This window comes from Schistocerca gregaria, chromosome 3 (assembly GCF_023897955.1).
Source record: "Schistocerca gregaria isolate iqSchGreg1 chromosome 3, iqSchGreg1.2, whole genome shotgun sequence".
Taxonomy (NCBI): Eukaryota; Metazoa; Arthropoda; class Insecta; order Orthoptera; family Acrididae; genus Schistocerca; species Schistocerca gregaria.
Window position 1 is genome coordinate 845,649,900 of NC_064922.1, and position 15,038 is coordinate 845,664,937.

Consider the following 15,038-nt stretch of genomic DNA (forward strand, 5'->3'; position numbering starts at 1 on the left):
TGGCTGGTCATTGGGGCTCAGGTCTAAACAGGGCTCATCACTGAACACAATTGTACTCCAGTCAGTGAGATTCCAGGCTGAAAGTGTGTCTGGAGATATCTTGGACAGCAGAGGGATGCCAGCCCGACAGCCAGGAGTGATGGTCTGGGATGTCATTTCTTTTCATAGCAGGACCAATTTGGCTGTCATCCACGGCACCCTTACTTCACAGCAGAATGTTGACAATATGCTGTGCCCTGTTTTGTTGCCCTTCATAACAAGCCATCCTGGGTTTACATTTCAGCAAATAACACCTGGCCGCACACGGGGAGAGTTTCTGCTGCTTGTCTACATACCTGCCAAACCCTACCTTGGCCAGTAAGGCCAACAGATCTCTCTTCAGTTGAAAGCATTTGCGGCACTATGGGCATGACCTTCCCACCAGCTCCGATTTTGATGATCTAATGAACCAGTCAGACAATTTGGCACGTCGTCTCTCAGGAGGACATCCAAATATGCTGTCAATCAGTCTCAGGTTGATAACTACTTGCATCAGGGCCAGAGGTAGACTAAAGTGTTATTGACTTGCTCAAATTGTCAAACTTTCCTGAAATTGTAATAATTTGCCTGTCTGCACGTACATCACATCTACCAATTTGCATCTCATTGGGATAATTCCTCGATGGTGTGTCCTTCTTTTTTGTCGTAGAGTATATCCAACACACATAAAACAAAGGGAAGAGTCGTGATCCTTTGAAATAACTACACTTCCTCAAAGCTCTAGTGACATGTTTTGGGGGAAAAAAGAAAAGAGAGATAGAAATGGGCAAGTGTAAGTAGGACACTCACTCAGGGTTTCGTTAAAACTTAATTATGTATTAGATAGTTAAAGTATAGTTTTTTATGAGTAGGTTTGCTAGTATCAAGATAATTGACATAAATGGCCGTATCTTTTAATTGCATCGACATAGTGTCCGTGTTCCCACCAGGTTGAATTGAAGGAAGACTTCGAAACAGTTCAGGGAAGTGCTGCTGGATATTTTACTGGCCAATTCAATCTGTGTGAGACTATTATGGAAATACTCTGTGAACTTAGATGGGAAATGTTGGAGAGAAGAAAATGATCTTTTGTGGACTGGTGTTGGGAAAATTGAAAGAGCTAACATCTGTGATGGACTGTAGAATGATTCTGCTGCCACAGAATAAGGTGGATTATGGTTTTGTACAGATGTATATGAGAAATCGATTATCCATTGCTGCAGCCACAAGTGGCTAACATCTAGCATTGATACAAAGTACCCTCTGCCATGCACTGTACAGTGGCTTCCAAAGTATTGTGTAGTCGTAGATATATTCCTCCATCAGATACTCATTGTATGCATTCATGATGAAAATTACTCGGAATCATAATTCAGTTCAAGTGCAGTGTATCTGTCGATGATGCAATGGTTCAGCCTTTCGGGCAGTCATCTCCTTTGTTCCTAAATAATTCATATTTCTTCACCAGAAATTTCCATGCTTTATTATACAGGCACATTTGATTTTCATATGTCTTAAAGGGTAACACATGCTAAAAAAAAAAGACCAATATTATATGTAAAAGCTTAGTTTTTCTTGTAGCTATACTGTTTGTATATTAATTTAAACCATTAACTTTTCCTATTTGTGTGTTCGCGCTACTGAACAGTGATGTTGCTATTGGCTGACTGCACCATCCTATATTCTGAGTATGTGCTGTCCTTGGCTGGGAAGATCACATGTCTTGAGCTACAATTGGCTGACAGAAGTGCATCACACAGTGCAATTTCGATTTCAGTGCTTCTGAAGCTACCATGCTGTATTTGGTGGAATTCGTTTGTATACTTTCTTGATACAAAAATATGTCATGTACATGTTGCTGCACAACAATGATCTTTCCAAAATGCATTGGGTTTTGCGGGGTTTTCATTGTTTTTTGCTGGGTTTAATTTCCTAAAGTGTCAAGAAGTTCTGTGCTGGTGTATCAAACTTTTAGCATTGATAAGTATTACAGCCACAAGGGAAAGTACAATGTCACTTAACATGGAAAAAAAAAATGTACTTTCACACAGCATATAGTGTATTTTTAACCCAGAAGAATCAAGGAATGTTTTTTTCTTCTCCACATGTGCACTCTGTTATAATATGAAACATAACTATGTTAACATCACAGAAAAAGACAAGAGTATACAGAATTTTAAGCAGTGAGAAGGCTGTGTGAAGACCAGGAGAGAAGAAGGAGGAGAGACTGCTTATATGTCAGACTTTTTTTATGCTACATTTGTGGAGCTTAAGTTCTGTGTATTACAGTGCACAAATGCTTCAGCAATGAAAGTGTCAAGTAACAGATAATACGACTGTTTTAATACATGTGTAGGGAAAAACGGAAGAATAAAGACATACGTTAATAACTGTGACACAGCATCATACCAACAGTGGAATCCTTTTTTTTTAATTTCAGTTGGCCAAACTGAACATAGTTAGACAGCCAGCTGTTTCACTTGTGTCCCAATTGTAGGAAAAGGATAAGATTGCTAGCCACAATAGAGGCACTGTGAAAAAGACTATTACACTGTATAGCTTTCGGCCAATGATTTCCTGAGCAAAGAAAACACACACACACACACACACACACACACACACACACACACACACACACATGTTCACATGAACAAGCACATCTCATGTGTCCAAGAAAGCTATAATGTGTTAGTCTTTTTGTTGTGCCTGTCTGGAACTCAATGAGTCATCGTTATGGTGACTAGCAGTCGTATCCTTTTCCTGATATAGTTGATATTCCCAACCTGGAGTTTCCATTGTGTAATCTTAAATGATATGCTCAGTTACTTTGTGTTTGTTATTTTGTTTTGCACCACAGATAGCTTCTCTAATGACAACAAAAAATCATCAGTCTCAGGAAGAAACTGATGAAATAATCTAAAAAGGAGAATGTTACTTCCTCAGAATGTGTACCAAAGTAAGAATCATACACTTCCAGTGTTTTCTGATTACTTCAGCCATTTTATTAAGCTCAACAGAGAGTGCTTATTGTTCAGGTTCTCAAGATAAGTTCACTGACTTACAGATTTGCCCCTCCAAAGCCCAACACTACTATGTGCCACCACCATGTGAATGATGTATTCTCTTCAGTACTATATGATGATGTACTGCGACTTTCAAAATACTCAACATATTGGACAGTTTTCAGCCTCTGGCCAGGTCTGTTTGGAACATAGGCCTCTCCATCGTCTTCTGTCTTGCCACCATATCTCCATCTTCACCTTAGTCCAGCCTTTTCTTTTCTTCTGGATGCATTCCTCCACTCCTTTCAGCCATCTGTCTCTCAGTTTTCCTTTTGGTCTCTTTCCTTCCAGTTTCATCTTGTGTATCCTCCTGGGTATCCTCCTCCATTCACTCAACACATCCATACTGTATCAGCCTTGATTTTTCTATCTCCTCCTGTAATGGTTCCACCTTCATTAACTCTCTGATTCTCTCATTTCTTAACCTGTCCGTCTTTGTCAATCCAATACTGTTCCTCAAGAATTTCATCTCACTAGCTTGTACTTTGCTTTTCTTTCTTCCTTTCATAACCCAGGTTTCCGATGCATATGTCGGGATCGGGACATAGTATGACCAGTATACAACCTTTTTACTGATTTGGGGTATATCCTTGCTCCATATCAGGCTTCTGACACTCTTTCGAAATGCTTCTGTTTTTCTCACCTGCTCGTTTATTTCTCTGTCGTTTTTTCCATCCTCCTGTATCAGGCTTCCAAAGTACATGAAGCTCTCCACTCTCCTCAAATGTTCCCCACCAATTGTTATTCCAGTTGTTCCTCTCTCCTTCATTCTTGTTGCATCCGATATTCTTGTACTGTTCATTCCTATATGTCCAAATACTCTTGTACTTCCTCCTCCTTATTCCCCCAAATCATCAGATCATCTGCAAACAACATAGCTTTCATCTTCCTTTCACCAGCTACTGAACTTATTATACAATCCATCCATCCATCCATCCAAGACTAATGGTGAAAGTGCACTTCCCTGCTGCAACCATTCTTCTGTTCAATCCAAGCTGATCTCTCTCCTACCACTTTCACATAGCTCACACTTCTGTAGTACATTTCCGTATCCTCCAAATAATCTATTTTGCTACTCCTCTGTTCTCCAGGGCTCTCCACACTTTGATCCTAAGTACACTATCATATGCTTTTTCGATGTTGAGGAAGGTCATTAGTAGATCTATTCCATATTCATAGTGCTGTTCCTGCAGTTGTCTTACAGCAAAAATTAGATCCACCTTGGATCTTCCTGTTCTGAAGCCATGTTGCACTTCTCTCATCCCTCCTGATTTTGTTCGAATTCGTGCTTCCAAAATTTTCTCAAAAATCTTTGCACAATGACTCATCAATGTTATGCCCCGATAGTTCTTGCACTCTTTTTCTATTTCCCTTTTTGAAGATCGGGACAATTATTCCCCTCTTCCAGTCTCGTGGGGTCATCTTCTCTCTCCACACAATTTTCATTACTCGATATAGCTGTTGTATCCCCACCTTTCCTGCTGCCCTCACCATCTCTACACTTAGCTCATCCAGACTTTCAAAATACTAAATAATTTTAAGCGATTTGTGGTAAGCAAGAAAAATCATTATTTTCATATTTTTATAAATATGAAAATGTGTTGTTGTTCATGTAATTTGATTTTACCTCTTTGGTTCCTGTATAGGATCGTTTCAGCTAGTTTCCACCATGATTCATATTTATTATAAAAATGCTCAGATAACAACTAAAGGATGTACAATTACTCGCATATCTATGTACTATTGAAACTAAAAGTAGGTTATTGATGTATTAATTTCTGTGACAAATTTATTGGAAATAGACCTAGTACAAAATATATTTGCACGGACTTATGCCCATTTCTCCATAGCGATCTTCATTTAAAAATTAACATAAAGTGTAGGTAGTAAAGTCTTGGCATTTCTTAGCTCTGAAGAGTTGGTATTTGATTCTCATTGTAAATCATTTTTGTTAACAAATTTCAATTTATAGGCAGAAGCAGTAGCGGTAGCTGGAGACCCAGGAGAGGGGCATGCGCGGGCAGAAGCTGCAGTCAAGGTGCAGGATAAACATGAGGAAAGTCCACAACAACAGCGAGTGGCGGAGGACGCCATCCGCAAGGAGGACAGCGAGCTGGCGGAGGCGCAGAGGCAGGCGGACTCGGAGAAGGAGCGGAAGGAGGCGGAGCTGCTGGAGACATTGGCTCGCCACAAACAGGAACAAGAGCAGCTGCTGCGTGAGCAGAAGCACATCCTGCATGAGATGAAGCAGCAGCATGAGAAGCTGCAAGCCGCGGTGCGTACCAGTGGTGTCTGCTGTGTGTGGGGCATGCCAACCAAGTAGAAACACTGGTGTCGATGCGTGATTTATTGCCAGCAAAGTTACAATTAACTCTTTCCCCCTTCAACATATTCTCTTTCCTATCTGTACACTATTTATTGCATGTGAAGTGTGATGATAAAGTATGGGGAATTTTTGTTTCTCTTAAATAATCTTTATTTATGCATCATTGTCAGTTTTGTCCTCTTCAAAATAAACCCCTCAGTTATAATACACTTGTGCCAGTACTTTTTCTAATCTTGGAAGCAGTTCTGGAACTCACTTTTCATTATGGTGTTCAGCTCCTTCAGTGATTCTGTATTTATCTCATCAGTGGTGGCAAAATGATGCCCTTTCACGGTTCTCTTGTTTTGGGAATAGAAAGAAGTGAATGTGGAGACTGAGGCAACATAACAGTTTTGTTTTTTTGCCAAGAAATCATGAAAGAGCATTGATGTGTGAGGAGGAGTGTTTATGTGATGCAATTTCAGTGAGTTGTTTGACACAATTTTAGTAGTTTTCTTCTGACTGCTTTATGCAAACGGCACATAACTTATTGACTGTATGACCATAAGGTAGGGACTCATGATGCACTACTATCCCTTTATAATTGAAGAAAACAGTGGGAATTGTCAATTTTTTATTTTTCCAGTCTTGGCTCTTCAGCAGTTTTCATTTGGATGACTGGGCCTTGGTTTCGATGTCGTACCTGAATAACCATGGTTTGTCACTTCTTATAACCTTCTAAAGGAGTTCTTGGTTTTGTCTTCTTCATTTAGCTATTCCTGAATGATGTCTATTCCATGTCGTTTTTGGTCCAAATTCAACAATTTCAGATCAAACTTTGATGCTACATGTTTCATGCACAGGGAGGGAGGAGGGGGGGGGGGGGGGGCGCTTGGCATGAGCCAGAGGATATGCTGACATCATCAGAAACTTCTCTGATGTTGATTCATTGATTTTCCAGAGCTATTTTCTTTACTTCTTCCACATTGTCATCAGTAATTGATGTGCCAGGGTGTTCAGGGTGGTTGTCATCTTCAGTGTCATTGCAACCCTCTTTAAAACATTTATACCACTCATAAAATCTTGTCTTACTCATAGTAGATTTGCCAAAAGCCACAGTCAGTATTTCGAATTCTATTCTACACTTTATTCCATTTTTCAAGCAAAATTTAATGGAAATTCTTTGGTCCATCTTTTTCGAAAGAAAACATTTGCTAACCAGTGGAACCTCTTCAACTGTTAACAATAAACTAAATATTCAAAACAGCTGAAAATGCAAACTTAAATCAGGAACATGTGTACCACCATAAAAAAATGGGCATCAATTGTATAAAGCATGCAAAATTAAAAAATTCCCTCTACTTTTTGATCACACCTTGTATGCAGAATGAGATTTTCACTCTTCAGCAGTGTGTGCACTGATATGAAACTTCCTGGCAGATTAAAACTGTGTGCCATACCGAGGCTCGAACTTGGGACCTTTGCCTTTCGCGGGCAAGTGCTCTACCACCTGAGCTACCCAAGCATGAGTCACACCCCCTCCTCACAGTTTACTTCTGAAGTACCTTGTCTCCTACTTTCCAAACTTCACAGAAGCTCTCCTGCGAACCTTGCAGAACTAGCACTCCTGGAAGAAAGGATATTGAGGAGACATGGCTTAGCCACAGCCTGGGCGATGTTTCCAGAAATGTTCGCAGGAGAGCTTCTGTGAAGTTTGGAAAGTAGGAGAAGAGGTACTGGCAGAAGTAAAGCTCTGAGGACAGGGCATGTGTCGTACTCGGTAGTTCAAGTGGTAGACCACTTGCTTGCAAAAGGCAAAGGTCCCGAGTTCGAGTCTTGGTCTAGCACACAGTTTTAATCTGCCAGAAAGTTTCACACCTCGTATGTGTCTTCCACTGTTGAAATCAGTTGTCATTCTGCTCAACAGCTCTGCCAGTTTTGCTTCTGTCTGTTCCTCAGGTTGAAAATATGTTTCCTTCAATTCACTTATGGGAACAGGAAGAAGTCAAAAGAGTGAAATCCGGTGAATACTGGAGAAAAAGATGGGCTTTTCTGTTACAAACATCTTCATAGTCAGGGGACTGTGACCTGGAACACTAGCTTCACGCAGAATCTGTCAGGTTTTGGGTACAAATACAGTTGTTTCTTCCTTACTTTTTCCCTTGAGTTAATTAGAACATCTCAGTAGAATGGTTCTCAAGCAATCATTTGCTGAGGTTAACAACATAGACATCAGTAAGAAAAGATCATCATTGCCTTTAGTTTTGATTTACTCATTTGTGCTTTCGTTCTTGGCTATTAGTAGTTTTCCAGCATAACACTTAATTCTTTGTTTCCAGTTTGTACCGAAAAATCCACTTTTCATCAACTGTGGTGACAGTTATGACCAAGTCTGATTGTTCTGTGAATTGTTTCAGAATGTCAGAGCAAATTTGGGAGCACATTTTTGTTGTTGATTGAGGTTTTTGGGGACAATCTTTGCACAAACTTTTGTCATATTGTAATTCATCAAGCAAAATTTGTCTTTACTGTCTCTTTGTTAGTATTTTCCATGTCAGTGATCATCCAGATGCTCACATGTTAGTCATTCTACAAAATTTCATTAATTTTCTGAATGTTTCTTTCAGTTCTTGCAGTCCTGGTTGATTAGGACGTTCGTCACCAGCAACTTGCAAAAAAATGTTTGTACTATTAAAAAGCACCTTCATTAACATTAAAAGAATTGTTAGTTGTTATTTCTTAATTGCTCAAGGAATTTGAGGTTACAATGTGCTGCTTCACTTTTAGGTCATCGAAGATCACAATGCTACAGTGCGATGCAGTTCTGGTGGTATCAAGGTGAACTACATTCCAATTCCAACTTCATTCTGTGGGTGTGCAGTAGGAGGTGCACTGTCTCATAACTTTGTTGCCACATTTCATATTGATGTCACAAACTCTAGATGCTACATTGGAGGTAATAATCAGAATTAACCTAAAGGCATCCAGAACAAACTTTTCACCCAGCTCTGAGCGCACAGTTTTGAATTTTTGTGGTAGAGTCAATTGCAAGATAAAGATTCATTCTAGAAATAACCACTTTGGCTGTAGCTAAACTGTTTCTCTGTGCTCTCATTTCTTCCAGGAGTGCTAGTTCTATTAGCTATACAGAATAATTTCTGAGAAGCTTGGGAAGTAGGAGAGAGAAATAGGCATATTTAAAGTTTGAGCATGGGATATTATGCTGCTGATTGATAGCTCAGCATTATTTGAAAAAGACAAGGTATGGGTATGAATCCAAGTCCAGTGCACTGTTTTAATCTTCCAGGAAATTTCAATCTAAAGCTGATTATGTAATCATCATTTGGTGTATTTGAAAGAAGGATTTTATTTATTCATTTGATCACAAGCAATGTCAGTTAACAGGTTGAAATGAGTCACTCATTGATTGTACAACATTCATAATATGATGCTTGAAATTCTGAAATCTGTGTTCTGATATTGTTGCACTGTATTTCAGTCCCACTTTTGATCCCTACAGGGATGCAAAAATGATGAAGATAGCAATAAGTGAACAAGGAGTTTCTGTGCAGAGGAGGTCATACTAGACCCCACAAATAAAGTTGTGGTAGAACTAAATGAGAAAAAAATATGTCCTGTTGAAATATTCTGTGTCCTTGGCAAAGACTTTGATTGTTTGGATCACAAAATTCTACTTGCCAGACTAAAGTTTTATGGCATAAATGATGTGCTCATGCATGAATTGGGACTTACCTTCATATTGAAAACCACCTTGATAGATAGTATCTGTATCACAGGAATGTAATTATCGTTCTAAGAATGGTGGTATGTAGCATTTAGGGTCTCTCAAGTATCAGTATTTGGGTCCAATCTTGTTCTTAACATACAAATCAACTTCCAGTGACTTTAAATGACAGTTCAAAAACTGTAAAGTTTTCTGATGACGCAAGCATACTAATCATTGCTTCAAACTTGCCCTCACCAGACACATCTCATGGGATAGCTGAATAAACTTATAATTGCATCACAGGGAACACTTTAAGTCTAAACCTCACAAAGTCGAGCTGTTTCAAAGAGGCAAAAACGTTGTGCAAGCTTAGGAAGTAAATGTTAATTATCATAGACTAAATGAGCCACTGTGCCTACAAATACTTGTGGCCCAGCTGGAGTAGAAGTTAAAATAGAATCAACACAGGTAAACTAATCAAGAAGATCATATCAACTTGTTTTGCTGTCAGCAGTTGACTCAAATATGAGGGTATAGGCTCCCTGTTGCTTGATAAAATTATCTTTTTGGGCAGTGTATGTAAAACAAATAAAGTGCCATTTCAGTAGAAGCAGATATTAAGAATGCTTTGTAAATTAGCTAACTGCAAATCATGCAGAAACTTCTTTAAAGATGTTGTGATTCCCAAACATTGCTCATTGATGGATTTTTTTTTATTGATAATAAAAACCAGACTTGTGATTGTTTAATTTTCTGAGTGGACTTCTCTACTGTAGTGCAAACGTACTCATCAGGTTCCTGTCTAACACACAAGAAGAAATTGTTAAACCCTACTGATTCAGAAGGAAATAAAAAAACTTACCTCTTAGGAATTTCTTTTACAAATTATATTATCAGCTAAATGCAAAGATTTATATTAGCTACATGGCAAATAACAGTGTTTGAAGTTCACTGTAGACAGGCCTCACCTGTTACAGGCATAGGTAACTATGTTCTTTAAAGAAATCATCAGTGCAGTCAACTACATAGTAAGCTACCAGCGGGAGATAAAACAATCGCTCTTTACTAGAAATGAGGATGCAGCAGATTTTTTTTTTTTTTTTTTTTTTTTTTTTTTTTTTTTTTTTTTTTTTTCCAGACTAGTGAAGCTCTTTTGAATTTAAATGGGTACAGTTATTATAAACACTACTATAAATCAGTATAGTGGTAATTTGTGTGGACCAGTGGTAAAGTGCCAAAATATAGACCCAAAGCTAGGACAGTGTCATACATTTATACAGGGTGTTATAAGAAAGTATTCCACATTTTGCGACTTGGTAGTATGGACCAGAACAAGACAAAAATGTTTAGTAAACATGAGCTCTAAAAGGCATGCCTTAAGAGCTATGAGCATTTGTTCATCTTTGTTGCTGTGAAACACACCTCTTTTGCAGCAAGCTGTTTGCTTTCTACTTTTTGGGAGGTGGTAGTATGAACCATAACAAGGGGAAAAAGACCAGTAAACATAAACATGAGCTCTAAAGTGCTTTCTGTAAGAGCTGTGTGCACTGGTTTCATAGTAGTGAAGATGAACAAGTGCTCATAGCTCTTAAGGTATGTATGTTAGAACCTTCTCTCTCTCTCTCTCTCTCTCTCTCTGCTTTGTAAAGACTTTGTGTTTGTGCCTATTGGCAATACTGAAATATTGCCTCCTGCAGGTAAATACTAGTCAACGATTATGTCTGATAATTCTGTAGTTTTCTCAAAATAATTTGCTTTTGATGTAGTTTATGGCTAATATCTGATTGTACTTTCTCTTGCAGGGCGAAGGTAACTCTCCAAAAGATCAAACCAAGAATGTTACAGAAAAACTAAGTAAAAAGAGTAAGCCATCCGCAGATGAAACAATTAAAGAATCTAATGCTCAGTCAAATATGGTGAAACCTGTAGATGTTGGTATGAAACGTATATTGCATGAAGTCGAATTGAACGATAAAGCTGCCCAATCCATAGCAAACCCACTGCCAGCAGAATCAGTGAAAAGCCCAAACCAGCAGGCTCTCAATGTTGTTAAGCCCTCGAAGGCCAGTGCTATAAATGCACCAAAACAGATAGCAGCAGAAAGTGGAATTGCACAGGCAGGAGCTTTCAATCAAAACACAGCAAATCAAAAAAGTCTGGAGACTAAATCGAAAGTAGTTGTGGCAAAGGCACAGGGTGAAAGACAGAAACAGGGAAGCGCTGGAACAGTGAAACGTAACGAGGAGGAGAAGTCACCCCAGATTCCAAGTGCACATCCAGGAGGAGTGCAGGTGCCGTCTTTGGCAGACATTGTGTACAGCAGGAAGGCGGTGCGACCTGTGCCTGCCGATAGCGTCGTCCAGAAGAATGCAGCAGGTGAGCAGGTTATAGCTGTCAGCTACTAACTAAACCCATTCACTAGTTCACACGTAAGGTTCGAGTGTTCCAGTTCCATGGCTCTTAACCATGAGGAAATTTTGCGTTCTTAATTTTTTAATATATTCTTAAGTTTTGGCTCGCAGAAACAACTTTAAAATTTTGACTTCTTAAGTAAACACCGGAAAGTACGGGACGGAATAACAACAATACAGAAAGGGTAGGTTGCTACTCATCACATAGAGGCACAGTGAAGGAGAATGCTAGAAATATTTCAGCTTTCGGACAGAGCACTTCATATTCTTGAGGAAAAAATCCTTGTTTCACAAAGCACCTAACATCCAGCGCACGTCGGTCTATCGATTATTCACATGATTTTGAAATGCACCCCTGCTGGTTTTTGAACACGTTCTAAATTGATTTCTGAATGAATTATAAGTTGATTTTTGAATGTGTGCATTTTGTACATGATGCCTCTGCCAGAGGAATCATTGTCACATCTAGAAACAAATTTTCCTGCAGACAAAACGGGACGGGGCTTTACAAGCTGAGCGGAATAAAACTGAACCGGAGAATGCCAACTGCTGCTTGTTTATGTGGTTGATTCGGTTTGCGAATGTTCAGCGTTGTTATAATTACTAGCGAAATCCATAGATTCAGACTACCAGAGAGGAAATAAATGACTAACAGGAATAACAGGTAAGAAAGATTACATATTATCTTCTCGGTGTATCCAAGAAAGTGAAATTTTGACAGAAAATTTTTGGCCAGATCGCCACACTAGACAGGACCATATGCAGTCCCCGGCTAGCAGCCGTTTAATCCCCATTCTTGAAGTAGCACGGGAAACGCATTGTACAAACTCGTAATAATGACTAACCAGAGTTTAATCTCTGGATAACTAAACCGGTGATTGTGGCAAGTGTAGTAAAGTTAACTGGAGAATGAGTTTTGACAGTGGTAGGAGTAGGTGATGATAAGACTGTTTGTTAGAACAAGGAAGGAGAAGAAATGGGGACATCACACCAATTATGGAAGAATACGATGATTCCAAATTTATAAAAAAATTACGTTCTATTTTTCGGTCTCATGCATGAGAAACTGGAGCGCATGAATGAAATGTGAAACTATTTCCTGACGTAAAGCTTTTTGCTTGTGGTAGGCCAAATAGGTATTTCTTATTGGTACTTCATTAATTATTTTGTCGTATTATAAAAATGATCATTATTGCCAAAACAGTGTCGCTTATGTGGTGTGTGTTACAATTGCTGCAATATTAGAAAGGCCTGTTTTGTTTTGTCCAGCACACAGTGACAAAATAGACGTAATCAGATTGAGAAACCACACCAGTCTTGGGTACTAATTGTATTAACAGCTTTTTCAGTATTAGACAAAGACATTTCCATTTTTCACTTAGCAAAATGTTTGATGAACTTTGGTAAGGTAATAGTTCTTTCGCAGAAAGGAAAGAACGCCATGAAAAGCTGTAGCAAGACTAGAGAGAAAAATCGCTAGGACCTAAGGATTGAAAAAATGTGTACTGTCTTGCCTGTCTCCTGTCTACTGGTTTTAGGTATCCTGTATTTAATTTTATGTTACACAGAAGAGCAAGTTATTAGCTAATAGGCAATAAAGAGTCCAGATTTCCTGAAGAGTACTTGTTCTCCTGCTCACAAATAATCCTATTCAGTATTAATTGCGAGGGTTTGGATAAAATGTCAAACCGGTCGACTGGGAGCAGGATAGGCGCTACAGGACATTTTAATTTCCACTGTCCTGGAGTAGTTTGGTGACATTACAAAATATACATGATTGAGTCCCACAGAGTGAAATACAGTGACGTGTGCTATAAGAATGTTAATCAAAATATCCACGGGTGTACTGCCGGTCTATAGTGTCCAACGGGCACAATATTTCGGCGATCAAACATGTCGCCATCATCAGGTGAACTAACGGGCTGAGCTCCTGTGAACGTGCCGGCACGGAGATCCGTACGCTATGGCTGCTCAGGGGGAACTGGGTTCGGTCGCAGCGGCGGCCGATTTAAATACCCCCCGCCCGCGGCGCGCTCCCTCCGCCGTCCACGCCCCGCGCCACGGTAGCGCGGTGGAACAGATTGCGACGGCGTCTGAGATGACGTCGGTGTGATGGCTCTGTCCGCCGTGGTCGTCACAACTATGCGTTTGCTCGATTTACTCTTGATTAACCCAATCGCTGGTTCCCAAGCCTTGCTAAGATTATAGCCACAGTCACGGTTTATGAGGTCGTCATTGGTGCGAATTTCGATAGCCTCTCTAACAACGCTGTCCTAGTATCTCGACGTCTGTACCAGAATCCTCGTGCGGTCATACTCCATAGCGTGATTTTCCGACAAACAATGTTCAGCGACCGCCGACTTGCTCGGATACATCAGTCGAGTGTGCCTCTGGTGTTCACGGCATCGATCCTCGACGGTACGCATCGTCTGACCAATATACGACTTGCCACATTCACACGGAATCTGGTACACGCCGGCCTTCCTCAAACCGAGGTCATCTTTGGCGCTCCCCACCAGTGCACGAGTTTTATTCGGAGGACTAAACACAGTTCCAACCCGGTGTTTCTTCAGAATGCGGGCGATTTTCCCCGAGAGTGCGCCTGTGTATGGAATAAATGCAGTGCCTACCTCCTCCCTCGTGACTTCATCCCTCTCAACAGGTTGTGCTGCAGTGGTTGGGCGGAGAGCACGTTGGATCATCCACTCTGAGTACCCATTCTTTCGAAACACAGTTCTCAGATGTTCCAATTCCTGGGGTAGACTCTCTGTGTCAGAGATAGTGCGCACCCTATGTACTAGAGTTTTAAGTACCCCATTCCTCTGTGAAGGGTGGTGGCAGCTGTCTGCGTGCAGTTACAGATCAGTGTGTGTTGTCTATCGATACACTCCATGATCTAGGGTGCCGTCAGCCCTTCTCCTGACCAAGACGTCAAGGAAAGGTAATTTACCCTCCGTTTCAGTCTCCATAGTGAATTTGATGTTGGGGTGTATGGAGTTTAGATGTGTAAGGAAGTCAAGGAGTTTATCCATACCATGTGGCCAGATGACGAATGTGTTGTCCACGTAACGGAGAAAGCAAGTAGGTTTCCATTCATATGACGACAGGGCTTCCTCCTCGAAGTTCTCCATGTACAAATTCGCTACCACCGGTGAGAGTGGGCTACCCATGGCGACTCCCTCCGTTTGTTCGTAGTATTCTCCATTGAAAAGAAAATACGTGGAAGTCAAGACATGCCTAAAAAGTTCAGTGGTATTCTTGTCAAACCTCTGACCAATCAACTCTAGCGACTCTCGCAGGGGTACCCTCGTAAACAAGGAAACAACGTCAAAACTCACCATGATATCTGACTCATCCAACCTGAAGCTATCAAGGGGTTTAACAAAATCCACAGAATTACGTATGTGATGAGGGCATTTACCCACATAAGACTTAATATTCCCGTCAGGTATTTGGCCAACAAATATGTAGGTGCTCTGATGTTGCTGACAATGGGGCGTAACGGTACCCCCTCT

General features: G+C 40.3%; 1 protein-coding gene across 1 annotated transcript in view; it reads left to right on the forward strand.

Annotated features, from left to right (window-relative positions):
* LOC126354748 (putative sodium-coupled neutral amino acid transporter 10) overlaps window positions 1-15,038 on the forward strand; it is a 96,297-nt gene that overhangs the window by 65,490 nt on the left and 15,769 nt on the right. Inside the window, exons 11-12 of the mRNA XM_050004626.1 lie at window positions 5,053-5,355; window positions 10,915-11,488. Coding sequence (XP_049860583.1) covers window positions 5,053-5,355; window positions 10,915-11,488 — 877 coding nt within the window. The remainder of the gene's footprint in view (window positions 1-5,052; window positions 5,356-10,914; window positions 11,489-15,038) is intronic.